We start from the raw sequence: 20,470 nt of genomic DNA, 5'->3' as shown, positions 1-20,470 counted from the left end.
AAAATAAGATGAAAAAAGTGTTAAATAATGCCAAATATCTAAAAAAAAAAACAAAAACAAAAAAAAAACAAACACATTGACCCCATGTTTTGAAAAGAGCATAAATATACGTGTATTATCATTTACAGCATATGAAATTATGAACAAATTGTCATCATGAGGAAAAATTTTAATTTGCCATTATCATGATTATGTATTGTATAAAAGGGTATAAATAATGATAAAAACTGCAATTTTACCCCATAAAAATTGGAAATTCAGTTCACAGTGATTTTTTTACAAGAAAATAAATTTAATGAATGCTCTCAACAATGAACCTCAAACAAGGCAGTTCTGACTTTTACTTTGCAAGAAATTTAAGTTTTTATTTAACATTAACATGATTAAACTGTTTTTCATGTATTTTCAAAAACACCCCCTTATGGCGGCCCCATAGCACTGTAAATCGCGCATTATGAGGTAATTTTCTTTGCATATATCTAATGTTCATATCTTCAATGATACGTGGTGTAATTTTAAAGAAAATCTCATTGTAGGAAAAAACTGTTGTGTATGCCCTTAATCTGATATCAGTTGCTTAAGGTTATAACCATAACTACATACGATATACAACTGACATACATAATTATAATATTCTATAAATAGGGATTTTCGCCGTGACGTCAGAAATCAGTCACGTGACTTACTGGTTGGCAAAACATTTGAAAGTTTAATGGCCGAATGCTGAGTAAACACGAGCAAAACGATGGTTATGTCATGTTGTGTAATAGGCTGTGCTAATAAATTTGATAAGAGTAGTCCGAAAAGCTTTTACCGCATACCCAAGAAGCAAGAATCAAGAAGAGAGCTCTGGATATCTGCAATTAAGCGTCAACACATCAGTGGTAAATCATGGGAACCAGCGGACATCTTCTGTACTAGTACGTTAGTCATGAATTCCATTAGGAATTATTTACAAGAACAACTATCGTAATTATGCATTTATATTGTCCCATACTTGTAAGCATCTAATGATTTGTAGGCCTTCATAGACTCCTTTGTAAACAAAGATGGTGTGTCGATCAGGTACAGGTAAATATCACCGAACGTCAAATCTGGCCAGGTACCTGGGCTTTGGCTCCAATTCACGTTAAATGGTAAGGATCATGCAGAGAACAGGTACCACGGTTGTACAGCAACTTTACCGTATATCTCCTTTTCGCTTCTTCTGACAAAGAGTTCGCATATGTTGATAAAATATCGTTATCGGTAGACTTCTTCATACTAAGTGCCATTATCAATTTTTGGTTCTGCCAACCAGTTTACACACATGCCTGAATCGTGACGTCGCAGTACACTTCGGCGAACATTCCTATACATATTGTGTAGGATTAACATGTATGTATGTAAAATAATACACTAAATATGCAATAAGTATAACTAAGTATACATGTAACTCAAGTATTATACATGTGTATGATTATTTTGGGTGCAGAGTTAGAACTTACAACCTTAATAATGAATAACGAATTTAATCAATATCAATTTTCATTTAATCAACTAATGATTTGGAAAATATTATAACAAAAAAGTAAACAATAGTGTTTATCTACAGTCAGATACATCTGAGATCTTTTCCTATATAAGACTATGTTCAACTTTTGTGTCATAGTACTGACCTCATCCCGAATTTTCTCGCGTTACCATAAACGCTTGCTGTGCTAGCTATAAACTTGAGATTTCTGGATTTGGTGAAACGTACAAAAAAAAAAAGAAAAAAAAAACCGTGGAGTTATGCATAATGAAAACATTCTATAATCATTACTGCTCTTGAAGAGTTGCTTTGGATTGCATATTTAAAATTTGGCTAAAAGACAGCAAGCTTTTTTGAAAAGCTAATCATTGAACGCATTGATACTTATTAAAGCCGACAGAAATATAGCTGTGTTTTAATCTGCACTATAAAAAAAATAATAGTTGATTTGTTTATCCTTGTAAACTTACCATGCGCTTCCCGTAAGATAAATTCGCCATTTTCCGCTCAATGTGACTGGATACGGAACACAAAACTCCGAGCCCGAGCGTTAATTTCGGAATCGTGAAAATGAAAATCTCATCGAACAACAAAATTTAAAATTTTTAAATAATAAAATTTTAAATAAAGCAAGTGTCCAGATATGTGCCTATTAGTCATAGAAACAATGTTCAAAAAGCGAAAATAAAATATATAGTCGATTTTTGATTTTTCACAACGATTTTTGATGGTCTCCCTAAGGCAGGTTTACTTTATTTTTCAATATACAAAGTCTATAATTAAAATTTATTTTCTGTCCTTAAAACCTGAAAGCACCTACTCCTGATAACACATTCTATGAAAGTACAATCTAAAGATACTACTACATAAGATTTATCCTTGAAAGTACAGTGAGTTGGCACCTGCACGATGCTAAAATATTAGGGAGACCAGATTTTTTCCCCCTAATCCTGCGGTCTCCCTAATGCAGATAATTATATACCATTGGTCTATCTAAACATGATTTCATATATATATATATATATATAGATTGGCAAACAACTGTTTGATCACAGATCTGTTAGAAAGATTATAACCCGTTAAGACTTGTTTGAAGTCATTTCATTAAACACACACTGACGTACACACGTGCAAGGACCAACCTATTTCGAGGCCTACTTAATTCTATGATATAAGGGGGTCATCTCTCCGTATTATTTGGAACAAAGTTACATAAACATACTCTGAATAATGGACCAGGATCCCTCCGAATAGCATGTATCCAAGCCTTGCGAAGCTCCAATCTTTGTGGGATTTGATGAAAAGAGAGCTCTGGGTTGCAGCGTCCATTTCCATTACAGTTCGGCACGCAACAGTGCCTGTCGTTCTTGCCTCCGTCTAAGGTCGACGCCATACTTGTTTATACTTGGATACGACGGTAGCCTCGTTTTCGATTTAGAAGCGCGGTTTATGAATATTCTGCGAAAGGGAGTATACCATCTTTTTCCTCTCGAAAAGACAAAAAAGAATATGTAATTGAAATAAATGTAGGATGGATAATAATATTGTTATGCCCCAAACCTTCTATAATTTGAAATTAGCCTTTTTCGATAAATGACTGTAATGCTATTAGGGGCTGAATTCTTTATTGATTATTATATTTCAATCTTCTTTATACCATTTTTTTCGCCTCATTAAGACGAGAAAGAATATATGTAAATAAAACATATAGATTGGAAAATAAAGTTTCTAGACTTTAATAAGATATCTCTTATTCAACCTGTTAATATCAAAGTATATGAATAGATTTTTGAGAGTCAAATTTTCATTTCTTAAGCTATGTGAGTGTGCTTTATACCATCTTTTTCCTCTCGACAAGACAAAAAAGAATATGTAATTAAAATAAATGTAGGATGGATAATGAAAATGTCATGCCCCAAACCTTCTATAATTTGAAATGAGCCTTTTTCGATAAATGACTGTAGTGCGATTAGGGGCTGAATTCTTTATTGATTATTATATTTCAATCTTCTTTATACCATTTTCCCCCCTCATTAAGACGAGAAAGTATATATGTAAATAAAACATATAGCTTGAAAAATAAAGTTTTTAGACTTTAAAAGGATATTTCTTATTCAACCTGTTAATATCACAGTATATGCATAGATTTTTGAGAGTCAAATTTTCATTTCTTAAGCTATGTGAGTGTGCTTTATACCATCTTTTTCCTCTCGAAAAGACGAAAAAGAATATGTAATTAAAATAAATGTAGGATGGATAATAATATTGTTATGCCCCAAACCTTTTATAATTTGAAATGAGCCTTTTTCGATAAATGACTGTAATGCAATTAGGGGCTGAAATCTTTATTGATTATTATATTTCAATCTTCTTTATATAATTTTTTTCCCCTGATTAAGACGAGAAAGAATATATGTAAATAAAACATATAGATTGGAAAATAAAGTTTCTAGACTTTAATAAGATATCTCTTATTCAACCTGTTAATATCAAAGTATATGCATAGATTTTTGAGAGTCAAATTTTCATTTCTTAAGCTATTTGAGTGTGTTTTATACCATCTTTTTCCTCTCCAAAAGACAAAAAAGAATATGTAATTAAAATAAATGTAAGATGGATAATAAAAATGTTATGCCCCAAACCTTCTATAATTTGAAATGAGCCTTTTACGATAAATGACTGTAGCGCAATTACGGGCTGAATACTTTATTGATTATTATATTTCAATCTTCTTTATACCATTTTTTTGCCTCATTAAGACGAGAAAGAATATATGTAAATAAAACATATAGCTTGAAAAATAAAGTTTTTAGACTTTAAAAGGATATTTCTTATTCAACCTGTTAATATCACAGTATATGCATAGATTTTTGAGAGTCACATTTTCATTTCTTAAGCTATGTGAGTGTGCCTTATACCAACTTTTTCCTCTCGAAAAGACGAAAAAGAATATGGAATTACTATAAATGTAGGATGGATAAAAGAAAATGTTGTGCCCCAAGCCTTCTATAATTTGAAATTAGCCTTTTTCGATAAATGAATGTAATGCTATTAGGGGCTGAATTCTTTATTGATTATTATATTTCAATCTTCTGTATACCATGTTTTTTTTTGCCTCATTAAGACGAGAAAGAATATATGTCAATAAAACATATAGCTTGAAAAATAAAGTTTTTAGACTTTAAAAGGATATTTCTTATTCAACCTGTTAATATCAAAGTATATGCATAGGTTTTTGAGAGTCAAATTTTCATTTCTTACGCTATGTAAGTGTGCTTTATACCATCTTTTTCTCCTCGAAAAGACAAAAAAGAATATGTAATTAAAATAAATGTAGGATGGATCATAAAAAATGTTATGCCCCAAACCTTCTATAATTTGAAATGAGCCTTTTTCGATAAATGACTGTAATGCTATTAGGGGCTGAATTTTTTATTGATTATTATATTTCAATCTTCTTTATACCATTTTTTTGCCTGATTAAGACGAGAAAGAATATATGTAAATAAAACATATAGCTTGAAAAATAAAGTTTTTAGACCGTAATAGGATATTTCTTATTCAACCTGTTAATATCAAAGTATATGCATATATTTTTGAATGTCAATTTTTCATTTCTTAAGCTATTTGAGTGTGCATATACTTTGATATTAATAGGTTGAATAACAAATATGATATGATTGCGTTAAAGAAACATAAATTCTGTATCAAAAATTATTATGACTCTGTTAGTATAAACATGGCAGCCAAAGAGGGAGTGCGAAACAGGACGACATCTAATTTTTGGATGTTACGAGTACTTTCTTTTATTTTTTTTAAGGAACTTTGACCGAAAACCATTAAGTATTCATTATACCTACTGTTCGCAACCCATATTTTGTCGACAAAATAATTCGCAACTACAGACTACAGGGGACTCACTCTATATACAGGGGACTCACTCTATATACAGTCTGTGTATAGAGTGAGTCCCCTGTAGTCTGTATATAGAGAGTGATTTACACTTTTTGAAGACCAAAAAAAAGTCTAACCCCTACCTGTTTTAAGGCTAATCCCAATGCATTCTAAGCACATATTTTTACACTACAGTACTTTAAATACTACGAGGGCTACTCATTTCATAATAATTAAAATAAATATAGGATGGATAATAAAAATGTTATGCCCCAAACCTTCTATAATTTGAAATTAGCCTTTTTCGATAAATGCCTGTAGTGCGATTAGGGGCTGAATTCTTTATTGATTATTATATTTCAATCTTCTTTATACCATTTTCCCCCCTCATTAAGACGAGAAAGAATATATGTAAATAAAACATATAGCTTGAAAAATAAAGTTTTTAGACTTTAAAAGGATATTTCTTATTCAACCTGTTAATATCACAGTATATGCATAGATTTTTGAGAGTCAAATTTTCATTTCTTAAGCTATGTGAGTGTGCTTTATACCAACTTTTTCGTCTCAAAAGACAAAAAAGAATATGCAATTAAAATAAATGTAGGATGGATAATAATATTGTTATGCCCCAAACCTTCTATAATTTGAAATTAGCCTTTTTCGATAAATGACTGTAATGCTATTAGGGGCTGAATTTCTTATTGATTATTATATTTCAATGTTCTTTATACCATTTTTTCGCCTCATTAAGACGAGAAAGAATATATGTAAATAAAATATATTAGTTATAGTTATTGGTCGAAAACTGTAGAATGTCAGGGTTATACTTTTTGTCGACGAGTAAATTGCAATTCTTTTAGAGGGATATTGTCTTATTATACACACTAGAGCAATGTTTTCACGTGGAATAAAATGATATAAAGAACTTTAACCTATCTTGAGATATAAAAAAATCTATTTTTGACTTGAGGATATGCAGCATTACAATAAGAATGACTACCTATTTGCCTGTGAAATTCTTATTGAATGCTCAATTTTATAATGTTTGCTATCATTGTCTTTGTCTCGTTGAGACGAGAAAAATGGTGTAAGAAACATTGCTCTAGTGTGTATAATAAGACAATCACCCTCTAAAAGAATTGCAATTTACTCGTCGACAAAAAGTCTAACCCTGACATTCTACAGTTTTCGACCAATAACATTTTTATTTCTTGTCGCACAGAAATTTCAATCACATATTCTTTCTCCTCTCAACAAGAAAAAGAATTTGATATATAGATAATAGGGTTTTGAATCGGAAAATTTTGTATGGCAGAATCTGCCAGAAAAAAAAAGACTCCAGGTTATCTACACACATTGAAGGCTGGAGCGCAAATAATAAAATTTTACCCCCTGGTGAGAGCATTTAGAGTTGAGATACCTGAAAACCTTTTCTTCTGTAGAAAGTTCTGAGTATTTAACGTACTGTAGCGTAAAAATATGTGTTTGGAATGCATTGGGATTAGCCTTGAAACAGGTTGGGGGTTAGACTTTTTTGGTCTTCAAAAAGTGTAAAAAAAAAAAAAAAAAAAAAAAAAAAAAAAAAGAGACTTTGAATTGATCCAAAATGATTTAGGGTAACTTTTGTATTTTTTGTCGCACAGAAATTTCAATCACATATTCTTTCTCCTCTCAACAAGACGAAGGCTGGTGCTTTCATTTCTTGGGCTATCTCTTTGATACTTATATCATTTTCGATAAATGACTGTAATGCTATTACGGGCTGATTTCTTTATTTATTATTATATTTCAATGTTCTTTATACCATTTTTTTCCCGCCTCGTTAAGACGAGAGATTTCGTCTTGTTTCGTACTCCCTTTCTGACTACCATGTTTATACTAACAGAGTCGTAATAATTTTTGCTGCATTGTTTTACTTCTCTTTCTCTCATCATATAGATTTTTTCAAAGTTATAATGGCCTTGTTGACATACTGTAAACGTATTATATTTGGCGTGTACGATATTTGGCGGAAATCGTTTTTTCAACAAGTTAGCGTAGATTTGATTTAGCGCATTCCTGAATTACTTTAAACATCTAGATTTACGGATGGCATTTAGCGATGTACTTGATTTAGCGGAAGCTGCGTTCCGCCAAAGGCGCTAAATAGAATGCACAGCCAAATGTAATACATTTACAGTATACCCAGTAGAGAAGTAGAAGTTATTTTTTCAATGATATAGTGAACAGAACTAGATTACCATGAATCATTGAAGATAAATTTCTAATGCTATCTACTTCTGTATTGAGTATTTATATTGTCAGTTTCAAATAAAACACCACAAGTAAATCACATTTGCTCAATGTTTTTATCTATATTAGTATAATATACACTTCTGTGAATGCAATCCTTTTGCACACACAAGACAACCGAACACAACTTTAGTGTAAGCCAGGCAAGCTTGTCGGGCAGCAGGCGTGTAATAACTTTACAACAAATTTACTATATGCAAGTTAACTGACATGAACAAGTTTTATGCAAGTACTGAATCAAATAACAAAATGTCAAGAAATCCCCATCATTAACGTTAAAAACCGCCCCGGAAGAACTATAGATAACATTTATGACTGAATTCTTTTCTGTTGCTGGAAGACGGATATACAGAAACGTAGAGTTTGTCAAAAGGAAGAATGATGAAATTAATAAGGATTTGATATGAAGTATCAAATTACTGAAATATTTTCAGATTTGCACCACATCTCTCTCCGAAACTAAACTTGTAACGGAATAAATGTATCCATACAAACTAGAATTTGGCTTGCAGGAATGTACCTTTTATCCCGTTATAGGCAAGAAGAAAAGTATCTTTAGAATAAAGTGTAAGATTTGTTTTTCCTTTAGTAAGAGTTATTTGCTCTTTGAATTTGGTTTATTCCGTTAAATTACTATAGGAATATGCACATTTTCAAACATTTGAATATGGCACAGGTGAAAGAAGTATAAATTAAAAGAACCTTGTGGGTGGTGGTGGGTTATAATTACGGAATAAACTGTATATTTAAGATCTGCTAAACTAATTCGTCCCGCGGAGACAATAACATGATTATGCCACAGGAGTATATATAGAGAGAAGATGATGAGGAAAATGTACACTTTCTTGTGAGCTTCAACTGTACAAAAGCCATATGTAAAAACGTAGTAGACGGTGCATTAATTTCTTTCCAATATTTTTATATATTCTAATAGCCCTGGATTCACAGATGTGCGGAAACTTTACCGAATGAAAATAGGCAAAGTATTTTAGAAGATAATGCAAGCTCAACGAGTCTATTCCATCACTTTTAGAGTAGTATTGTTGTCGACATTGGTCTTTTCCGGTCAGGTTTTTCAATATATTTCATTAATTTATTTCAAATCTTTTGATATATTCTAATGGCCCTGGTTTCACAGATGTGCGGAAACTTTACCGAAGGAAAATACTCAAAGTATTTTAGGAGATAGGGCAAGTTCAACGAGTCTATTCCATCGGTTTTAGAGTAGTATTTTTGTCGACCTCGGTCCATTTTGTCCAGGTTTTTCAATATACCTCATTAATTTATTTCCAATATTTTTATATGTCCTAATAGCCCTGGTTTCACAGATGTGCAGAAAATTTACTAAATGAAAATACTCAAAGTATTTTAGGAGATATGCCAGTTCAACGAGTCTATTCCATCACTTTTAGAGTAGTATTTTTGTCGAGATTGGTCCATTCCAGCCAGGTTTTACAATATATCTCATTAATTTATTTCCACTCTTTTGATATATTCTAATAGCCCTGGTTTCACAGATGTGCGGAAATTTACCGAAGTAAAATACTCAAAGTATTTTAGGAGATAGTGCCAGTTCAACGAGTCTCTTCCATCACTTTTAGAGTAATATTTTTGTTGAGATTGGTCCATTCCGGCCAGGTTTTTCAATATACCTCATTAATTTATTTCCAATATTTTTATATATCCTAATAGCCCTGGTTTCACAAATGTGCAGAAACTTTACCGAAGTAAAATACTGAAAGTATTTTAGGAGATAGTGCCAGTTCAACGAGTCTATTCCATCACTTTTAGAGTAGTATTTTTGTCGAGATCGGTCCATTCCGGCCAGGTTTTACAATATACCTCATTAATTTATTTCCAATCTTTTGGTATATCCTAATAGCCCTGGATTCACAGATGTGCGGAAACTTGATCGAATGAAAATACTTAAAGTATTTTAGGAGATAGTGCCAGTTCAACGAGTCTATTCCATCAGTTTTAGAGTAGTATTTTTGTCCACGTCTGTCCATTCCGGCCAGGTTTTTCAATATACCTCATTAATTTATTTCCAATATTTTTATATGTCCTAATAGCCCTGGATTCACAAATGTGCGGAAACTTTACCGAAGTAAAATACTCAAAGTATTTTAGGAGAGAGTACCAGTTCAACGAGTCTATTCCATCGGTTTTAGAGTAGTATTTTTGTCGACTTCGGTCCATTCCGGCCAGGTTTTTCAATATACCTCATTAATTTATTTCCAATATTTTTATATATCCTAATAGCCCTGGTTTCACAAATGTACGGAAATGTTAGCGAAGTAAAATACGTAAAGTATTTTAGGAGATAGTGCCAGTTCAACGAATCTATTCCATCACTTTTAGAGTAGTATTTTTGTCGAGATTGGTGTATTCCGGCGAGGTTTTACAATATACCTCATTAATTTATTTCCAATCTTTTGGTATATCCTAATAGCCCTGGATTCACAGATGTGCGGAAACTTGATCGAATGAAAATACTTAAAGTATTTTAGGAGATAGTGCCAGTTCAACAAGTCTATTCCATCGGTTCTAGAGTAGTATTTTTGTCCACGTCTATCCATTCCGGCCAGGTTTTTCAATATACCTCATTAATTTATTTCCAATATTTTTATATGTCCTAATAGCCCTGGATTCACAAATGTGCGAAAACTTTACCGAAGTAAAATACTCAAAGTATTTTAGGAGATAGTGCCAGTTCAACGAATCTATTCCATCACTTTTAGAGTAGTATTTTTGTCGAGATTGGTGTATTTCGGCGAGGTTTTTCAATATACCTCATTAATTTATTTCCAATATTTTTATATATCCTAATAGCCCTGGTTTCACAAATGTGCAGAAACTTTACCGAAATAAAATACTGAAAGTATTTTAGGAGATAGTGCCAGTTCAACGAGTCTCTTCCATCACTTTTAGAGTAGTATTTTTGTTGAGATTGGTCCATTCCGGCCAGGTTTTACAATATACCTCATTAATTTATTTCCAATCTTTTGATCTATTCCAATGGACCTGGCCTCACACATGTGCGGAAACTTTACCGAATGAAAATACTTAAAGGATTTTAGGAAATAGTGCCAGTTCAACGAGTCTATTCCATCGGTTTTAGAGTAGTATTTTTGTCGACTTCAGTCCATTCCGGCCATGTTTTTCAATACACCTTATTGATTTATTTCAAATCTTTTTATATATTGTAATAGTACTACTTTCACAGATGTGCGGAAACTTTACCGAAATAAAATACTTAAAGTATTTTAGGAGATAGTGCCAGTTCAACGAGTCTATTCCATCACTTTTAGAGTAGTATTTTTGTCGAGATTGGTCCATTCCGGCCAGGTTTTTCAATATACCTCATTAATTTATTTCCAATATGTTTTGATATCGTAATAGCCCTGGTTTCACAGATGTGCAGAAACTTTACTGAAGTAAAATATTCAAAGAATTTTAGGAGATAGTGCCAGATCAACGAGTCTATTTTATCGCTTTTAGAGTAGTATTTCTGTCGAGATTGGTCCATTCCGGCCAGGTTTTACAATATACCTCATTAATTTATTTCCAATCTGTTGATATATTCTAATGGCCCTGGTTTCAGAGATGTGCGGAAACTTTACCGAATGAAAATACTCAAAGTATTTTAGGAGATAGTGCCAGTTCAACGAGTCTATTTCATCACGTTTCAAGTAGTATTTTTCTTTGAGATTTGTCCATTCCGGCTAGGTTTTACAATATACCTCATTAATTTATTTCCAATCTTTTCCTATATTCTAATGTCCCTGGCTTCACACATGTGCAAAAACTTTAGCGAATGAAAGTACTTAAAGGATTTTAGGAGATAGTGCTAGTTCAACGAGTCTATTCCATCGGTTTTTGAGTAGTTTTTTTGTCGACCTCTGTCCATTCCGGCCAGGTTTTTCAATATACCTCATTCATTTATTTCCAATCTTTTTGATATATCTTATTAGCCCTGGTTTCACAGATGTGCGGAAACTTTACCGAAGTAGAATACTCAAAGTATTTTAGGAGATAGTGCCAGTTCAACGAGTCTATTCCATCGGTTTAGAGTAGTATTTTTGTTGACTTCGGTCTATTCCGGCCAGGTTTTTCAATATACCTTATTAATTTATTTCAAATCTTTTTTAATATTGTAATAGTTCTGGTTTCACAGATGTGCGGAAACTTTACCGAAGTAAAATACTTAAAGTATTTTAGGAGATAGTGCCAGTTCAACGAGTCTATTCCATTACTTTTAGAGTAGTATTTTTCCCGAAATTGGTCCATTGCGGCCAGGTTTTTCAATATACCTCGTTAATTTATTTCCAATATTTTTATATATCCTAATAGCCCTGGTTTCACAAATGTGTGGAAGTTTTACCGACGTAAAATACTTAAAGTATTTTAGGAGATAGTGCTAGTTCAACGAGTCTATATCTTCACTTTTAGAGCAGTATTTTTGTTGAGATTTGTCCATTCCGGTCAGGTTTTACAATATACCTCATTAATTTATTTCCAATCTTTTCATATATTCTAATGGCCCTGGCTTCACACATGTGTGGAAACTTTACCGAATGAAAATACTTAAAGGATTTTAGGAGATAGTGAAAGTTCAACGAGTCTATTCCATCGGTTCTAGAGTAGTATTTTTATCGACCTCCGTCCATTCCGGCCAGGTTTTTCAATATACCTCATTAATTTATTTACAATATTTTTATATGTCGTAATAGCCCTGGTTTCACAGATGTGCAGAAAATTTACTGAATGAAAATACTCAAAGTATTTTAGGAGATAGTGCCAGTTCAACGAGTCTATTCCATCACTTTTAGAGTAGTATTTTTGTCGAGATTGGTCCATTCCGGCCAGGTTTTACAATATACCTCATTAATTTATTTCCAATATTTTGATATATCCTAATACCCCTCGTTTCACAGATTTGCGGAAACTTAACCAAACTGAAATACTCAAAGTATTTTAGGAGATAGTGCCAGTTCAACGAGTCTATTTCATCACTTTTAGAGTAGCATTTTTGTGGAGATTGGTCCATTCCGGCCAGGTTTTACAATATACCTCATTAATTTATTTCCAATCTTTTCCTATATTCTAATGGCCCTGGCTTCACACATGTGCGGAAACTTTACCGAATGAAAATACTTAAAGGATTTTAGGAGATAGTGTTAGTTCTACGAGTCTATTCCATCGGTTTTAGAGTAGTTTTTTTATCGACCTCCGTCCATTCCGGCCAGGTTTTTCAATATACCTCATTAATTTATTTACAATATTTTTATATGTCGTAATAGCCCTGGTTTCACAGATGTGCAGAAAATTTACTGAATGAAAATACTCAAAGTATTTTAGGAGATAGTGCCAGTTCAACGAGTCTATTCCATTACTTTTAGAGTAGTATTTTTCCCGAAATTGGTCCATTGCGGCCAGGTTTTTCAATATACCTCGTTAATTTATTTCCAATATTTTTATATATCCTAATAGCCCTGGTTTCACAAATGTGCGGAAGTTTTACCGACGTAAAATACTTAAAGTATTTTAGGAGATAGTGCTAGTTCAACGAGTCTATATCTTCACTTTTAGAGTAGTATTTTTGTTGAGATTTGTCCATTCCGGTCAGGTTTTACAATATACCTCATTAATTTATTTCCAATCTTTTCATATATTCTAATGGCCCTGGCTTCACACATGTGTGGAAACTTTACCGAATGAAAATACTTAAAGGATTTTAGGAGATAGTGAAAGTTCAACGAGTCTATTCCATCGGTTCTAGAGTAGTATTTTTATCGACCTCCGTCCATTCCGGCCAGGTTTTTCAATATACCTCATTAATTTATTTACAATATTTTTATATGTCGTAATAGCCCTGGTTTCACAGATGTGCAGAAAATTTACTGAATGAAAATACTCAAAGTATTTTAGGAGATAGTGCCAGTTCAACGAGTCTATTCCATCACTTTTAGAGTAGTATTTTTGTCGAGATTGGTCCATTCCGGCCAGGTTTTACAATATACCTCATTAATTTATTTCCAATATTTTGATATATCCTAATACCCCTCGTTTCACAGATTTGCGGAAACTTAACCAAACTGAAATACTCAAAGTATTTTAGGAGATAGTGCCAGTTCAACGAGTCTATTTCATCACTTTTAGAGTAGCATTTTTGTGGAGATTGGTCCATTCCGGCCAGGTTTTACAATATACCTCATTAATTTATTTCCAATCTTTTCCTATATTCTAATGGCCCTGGCTTCACACATGTGCGGAAACTTTACCGAATGAAAATACTTAAAGGATTTTAGGAGATAGTGTTAGTTCTACGAGTCTATTCCATCGGTTTTAGAGTAGTTTTTTTGTCGACCTCTGTCCATTCCGGCCAGGTTTTTCAATATACCTCATTCATTTATTTCCAATCTTTTTGATATATCCTATTAGCCCTGGTTTCACAGATGTGCGGAAACTTTACCGAAGTAAAACACTCAAAGTATTTTAGGAGATAGTACCAGTTCAACGAGTCTATTCCATCGGTTTAGAGTAGTATTTTTGTTGACTTCGGTCTATTCCGGCCAGGTTTTTCAATATACCTTATTAATTTATATCAAATCTTTTTTAATATTGTAATAGTTCTGGTTTCACAGATGTGAGGAAACTTTACCGAAGTAAAATATTTAAAGTATTTTAGGAGATAGTGCCAGTTCAACGAGTCTATTCCATTACTTTTAGAGTAGTATTTTTTCCGAAATTGGTCCATTGCGGCCAGGTTTTTCAATATACCTCGTTAATTTATTTGCAATATTTTTATATATCCTAATAGCCCTGGTTTCACAAATGTGCGGAAGTTTTACCGACGTAAAATACTTAAAGTATTTTAGGAGATAGTGCTAGTTCAACGAGTCTATTCCATCACTTTTAGAGTAGTATTTTTGTTGAGATTTGTCCATTCCGGTCAGGTTTTACAATATACCTCATTAATTTATTTCCAATCTTTTCATATATTCTAATGGCCCTGGCTTCACACATGTGTGGAAACTTTACCGAATGAAAATACTTAAAGGATTTTAGGAGATAGTGAAAGTTCAACGAGTCTTTTCCATCGGTTTTAGAGTAGTATTTTTATCGACCTCCGTCCATTCCGGCCAGGTTTTTCAATATACCTCATTAATTTATTTCCAATATTTTTATATGTCCTAATAGCCCTGGTTTCACAGATGTGCAGAAAATTTACTGAATGAAAATACTCAAAGTATTTTAGGAGATAGTGCCAGTTCAACGAGTCTATTCCATCACTTTTAGAGTAGTATTTTTGTCGAGATTGGTCCATTCCGGCCAGGTTTTACAATATACCTCATTAATTTATTTCCAATCTTTTGAGATATTCTAATGGTCCTGGTTTCACAGATGTGTGGAAACTTTACCGAAGTAAAATACCCAAAGTATTTTAGGAGATGGTGCCAGTTCAACGAGTCTATTCCATCGGTTTTTGAGTAGTTTTTTTGTCGACCTCTGTCCATTCCGGCCAGGTTTTTCAATATACCTCATTCATTTATTTCCAATCTTTTTTATATATCCTATTAGCCCTGGTTTGACAGATGTGCGGAAACTTTACCGAAGTAAAATACTCAAAGTATTTTAGGAGATAGTGCCAGTTCAACGAGTCTATTCCATCGGTTTAGAGTAATATTTTTGTTGACTTCAGTCTATTCCGGCCAGGTTTTTCAATATACCTTATTAATTTATTTCAAATCTTTTTAATATTGTAATAGTTCTGGTTTCACAGATGTGGGGAAACTTTACCGAAGTAAAATACTTAAAGTATTTTAGGAGATAGTGCCAGTTCAACGAGTCTATTCCATCACTTATAGAGTAGTATTTTTGTCGAGATTGGTCCATTCCAGCCAGGTTTTTCAATACACTTCATTAATTTATTTCCAATATTTTTATATATCCAAATAGCCCTGGTTTCACAAATGTGCGGAAACTTTACCGACGTAGAATACTTCCAAGTATTTTAGGAGATAGTGCCAGTTCAACGAGTCTATTCCATCACTTTTACAGTAGTATTTTTTTCGAGATTGGTCCATTCCCGCCACGTTTTTCAATATACCTCATTAATTTATTTCCAATATTTTTATATATCCAAATACCCTGGTTTCACAAATGTGCAGAAGCTTTACCGAAGTAATATACTCAAAGTATTTTAGTAGATAGTGCCAGTTCAACTAGTCTATTTCATCACTTTTAGAGTAGTATTTTTGTTGAGATTGGTCCATTCCGGCCAGGTTTTACAATATACCTCATTAAATTTCCAACCTTTTCATATATTCTAATGGCCCTGGCTTCACACATGTGTGGAAACTTTACCGAATGAAAATACTTAAAGGATTTTAGGAGATAGTGAAAGTTCAACGAGTCTATTCCATCGGTTTTAGAGTAGTATTTTTATCGACCTCCGTCCATTCCGGCCAGTTTTTTCAATATACCTCATTAATTTATTTCCTATATTTTTATATGTCCTAATAGCCCAGGTTTCACAGATGTGCAGAAAATTTACTGAATGAAAATACTCAAAGTATTTTAGGAGATAGTGCCAGTTCAACGAGTCTATTCCATCACTTTTAGAATAGTATTTTTGTCGAGATTGGTCCATTCCGGCCAGGTTTTACAATATACCTCATTAATTTATTTCCAATCTTTTGAGATATTCTAATGGTCCTGGTTTTACAGATGTGTGGAAACTTTACCGAAGTAAAATACCCCAAGTATTTTAGGAGATGGTGCCAGTTCAACGAGACTATTCCATCGGTTTTAGAGTAGTTTTTTTGTCGACCTCTGTCCATTCCGGCCAGGTTTTTCAATATACCTCATTAATTTATTTCCAATCTTTTTTATATATCCTATTAGCCCTGGTTTGAGAGATGTGCGGAAACTTTACCGAAGTAAAATACTCAAAGTATTTCAGGAGATAGTGCCAGTTCAACGAGTCTATTCCATCGGTTTAGAGTAATATTATTGTTGAGATTGGTCTATTCCGGCCAGGTTTTTCAATATACCTTATTAATTTATTTCAAATCTTTTTTAATATTGTAATAGTTCTGGTTTCACAGATGTGCGGAAACTTTACCGAAGTAAAATACTCAAATTATTTAGGAGATAGTGCCAGTTCAACGAGTCTATTTCATCACTTTTAGGGTAGTATTTTTGTTGCGATTGGTCCATTCCGGCCAGGTTTTACAATATACCTCATTAAATTTCCAACCTTTTCATATATTCTAATGGCCCTGGCTTCACACATGTGTGGAAACTTTACCGAATGAAAATACTTAAAGGATTTTAGGAGATAGTGAAAGTTCAACGAGTCTATTCCATCGGTTTTAGAGTAGTATTTTTATCGACCTCCGTCCATTCCGGCCAGTTTTTTCAATATACCTCATTAATTTATTTCCAATATTTTTATATGTCCTAATAGCGCTGGTTTCACAGATGTGCAGAAAATTTACTGAATGAAAATACTCAAAGTATTTTAGGAGATAAAGCCAGTTCAACGAGTCTATTCCATCACTTTTAGAATAGTATTTTTGTCGAGATTGGTCCATTCCGGCCAGGTTTTACAATATACCTCATTAATTTATTTCCAATCTTTTGAGATATTCTAATGGTCCTGGTTTCACAGATGTGTGGAAACTTTACCGAAGTAAAATACCCCAAGTATTTTAGAAGATGGTGCCAGTTCAACGAGTCTATTCCATCGGTTTTAGAGTAGTTTTTTTGTCGACCTCTGTCCATTCCAGCCAGGTTTTTCAATATACCTCATTCATTTATTTCCAATCTTTTTTATATATCCTATTAGCCCTGGTTTGACAGATGTGCGGAAACTTTACCGAAGTAAAATACTCAAAGTATTTTAGGAGATAGTGCCAGTTCAACGAGTCTATTTCATCATTTTTAGAGTAGTATTTTTGTTGAGATTGGTCCATTCCGGCCAGGTTTTTCAATATACCTTATTCATTTATTTCAAATCTTTTTATATATCGTAATAGCCCTGGTTTCACAAATGTGCGGAAACTTTACCGAAGTAAAATACTTCAAGTATTTTAGGAGATAGTGCCAGTTCAACGAGTCTATTCCATCGGTTTTAGAGTAGTATTTTTGTCGACTTTGGTCTATTCCGGCCAGGTTTTACAATATACCTCATTAATTTATTTTCAATCTTTTGATATATTCTAATGGCCTTGGTTTCACCGATGTGCGGAAGCTTTACCGAAGTAAAATACTCAAAGTATTTTAGGAGATAGTGCCAGTTCAACGAGTCTATTCCATCGGTTTTAGAGTAGTATTTTTGTCGACTTTGGTCTATTCCGGCCAGGTTTTTCAATATACCTTATTCATTTATTTCAAATCTTTTTATATATCGTAATAGCCCTGGTTTCACAAATGTGTGGAAACTTTACCGAAGTAAAATACTTAAAGTATTTTAGGAGATAGTGCCAGTTCAACGAGTCTATTCCATCACTTTTAGAATAGTATTTTTGTCGAGATTGGTCCATTCCGGCCAGGTTTTACAATATACCTCATTAATTTATTTCCAATCTTTAGAGATATTCTAATGGTCCTGGTTTCACAGATGTGTGGAAACTTTACCGAAGTAAAATACCCAAAGTATTTTAGGAGATGGTGCCAGTTCAAGGAGTCTATTCCATCGGTTTTAGAGTAGTTTTTTTGTCGACCTCTGTCCATTCCGGCCAGGTTTTTCAATATACCTCATTCATTTATTTCCAATCTTTTTTATACATCCTATTAGCCCTGTTTTCACAGATGTTCGGAAACTTTACTGAAGTAAAATACTCAAAGTATTTTAGGAGATAGTGCCAGTTCAACGAGTCTATTCCATCTGTTTTAGAGTAGTATTTTTGTCGACTTTGGTCCATTCCGGCCAGGTTTTTCAATATACATTATTAATATATTACAAATCTTTTTATATATTCTAATAGTACTAGTTTCACAGATGTGCGGAAACTTTACCGAATGAAAATACTTAAAGTATTTTAGGAGATAGTGCCATATGAACGAGTCTATTCCATCACTTTTAGAGTAGTATTTTTGTCGAGATTGGTCCATTGCGGCCAGGTTTTTCAATATACCTGATTAATTTATTTCCAATATGTTTATATGTACTAATAGCCCTGGTCTTACAGATGTGCAGAAAATTTACTGAATGAAAATACTCAAAGTATTTTAGGAGATAGGGCCAGTTCAACGAGTCTATTCCATCACTTTTAGAGTAGTATTTTTGTCGAGATTGGTCCATTCCGGCCAGGTTTTACAATATACCTCATTAATTTATTTTCAATCTTTTGATATATTCTAATGGCCTTGGTTTCACCGATGTGCGGAAGCTTTACCGAAGTAAAATACTCAAAGTATTTTAGGAGATAGTGCCAGTTCAACGAGTCTATTTCATCATTTTTAGAGTAGTATTTTTGTTGAGATTGGTCCATTCCGGCCAGGTTTTACAATATACCTCATTAATTTATTTCCAATATTTTGATATATTCTAATGGCCCTGGTTAAACAGATGTGTGGAAACTTTACCGAAGTAAAATACTCAAAGTATTTTAGGAGATAGTGCCAGTTCAACGAGTCTATTCCATCACTTTTAGATTAGTATTTTTGTCGAGATTGGTTCATTCCGGCCAGGTTTTAAAATATACCTCATTAATTTATTTCCAATCGTTTGGTATATCTTAATAGCCCTGGAATCACAGATGTGCGGAAACTTTATCGAATGAAAATATGCAAAGTATTTTAGGAGATAGTGCCAGTTCAACGAGTCTATTCCTTTGGTTTTAGAGTAGTATTTTTGTCGAGATTGGTCTATTCCGGCCAGAGATTTCAATATACCTCATTAATTTATTTCCAATATTTTTATACATCCTAATAGCCCTGGTTTCATAGATGTGCGGAAACTTTACCGAAGAAAAATACCCAAAGTATTTTAGGAGATGGTGCCAGTTCAACGAGTCTATTCCATCGGTTTTAGAGTAGTATTTTTGTCGACCTCCGTCCATTCCGGCCATGTTTTTCAATATACCTCATTAATTTATTTCCAATATTTTGATATATCCTAATACCCCTGGTTTGACAGATGTGCGGAAACTTAACGAAAGTGAAATACTCAAAGTATTTTAGGAGATAGTGCCAGTTCAACGAGTCTATTCCATCGGTTTTAGAGTAGTATTTTTGTCGACTTTGGTCCATTCCGGCCAGGTTTTTCAATATACATTATTAATATATTACAAATCTTTTTATATATTCTAATAGTACTAGTTTCACAGATGTGCGGAAACTTTACCGAATGAAAATACTTAAAGTATTTTAGGAGATAGTGCCATATCAACGAGTCTATTTCATCACTTTTAGAGTAGCATTTTTGTGGAGATTGGTCCATTCCGGCCAGGTTTTACAATATACCTCATTAATTTATTTCCAATCTGTTCCTATATTCTAATGGCCCTGGCTTCACACATGTGCGGAAACTTTACCGAATGAAAATACTTAAAGGATTTTAGGAGATAGTGCCAGTTCAACGAATCTATTCCATCGGTTTTAGAGTAGTCTTTTTGTCGATCTCCCTCCATTCCGGCCAGGTTTTTCAATATACCTCATTAATTTATTTCGTATATTTTGATATATACTATTAGCCCTGGTTTCACAGATGTTCGGAAACTTTACCGAAGTAAAATACTCAAAGTATTTTTGGAG

The 20,470-nt window shown here is 33.1% G+C and overlaps 1 protein-coding gene across 1 annotated transcript in view; it reads right to left on the bottom strand.

The window, feature by feature from the left end:
- The window catches only part of LOC130046414 (uncharacterized), a 29,227-nt gene extending 27,124 nt beyond the window's left edge, over positions 1 to 2,103 (bottom strand). The window contains exon 1 of the mRNA XM_056161545.1: positions 1,984 to 2,103. Coding sequence (XP_056017520.1) covers positions 1,984 to 2,013 — 30 coding nt within the window. The 5' untranslated portion in view covers positions 2,014 to 2,103. The remainder of the gene's footprint in view (positions 1 to 1,983) is intronic.
- Positions 2,104 to 20,470: the final 18,367 nt, after the last annotated feature.

Source organism: Ostrea edulis, chromosome 4 (assembly GCF_947568905.1).
Source record: "Ostrea edulis chromosome 4, xbOstEdul1.1, whole genome shotgun sequence".
NCBI lineage: Eukaryota > Metazoa > Mollusca > Bivalvia > Ostreida > Ostreidae > Ostrea > Ostrea edulis.
This window is presented reverse-complemented; position numbering and strand designations above follow the sequence as displayed.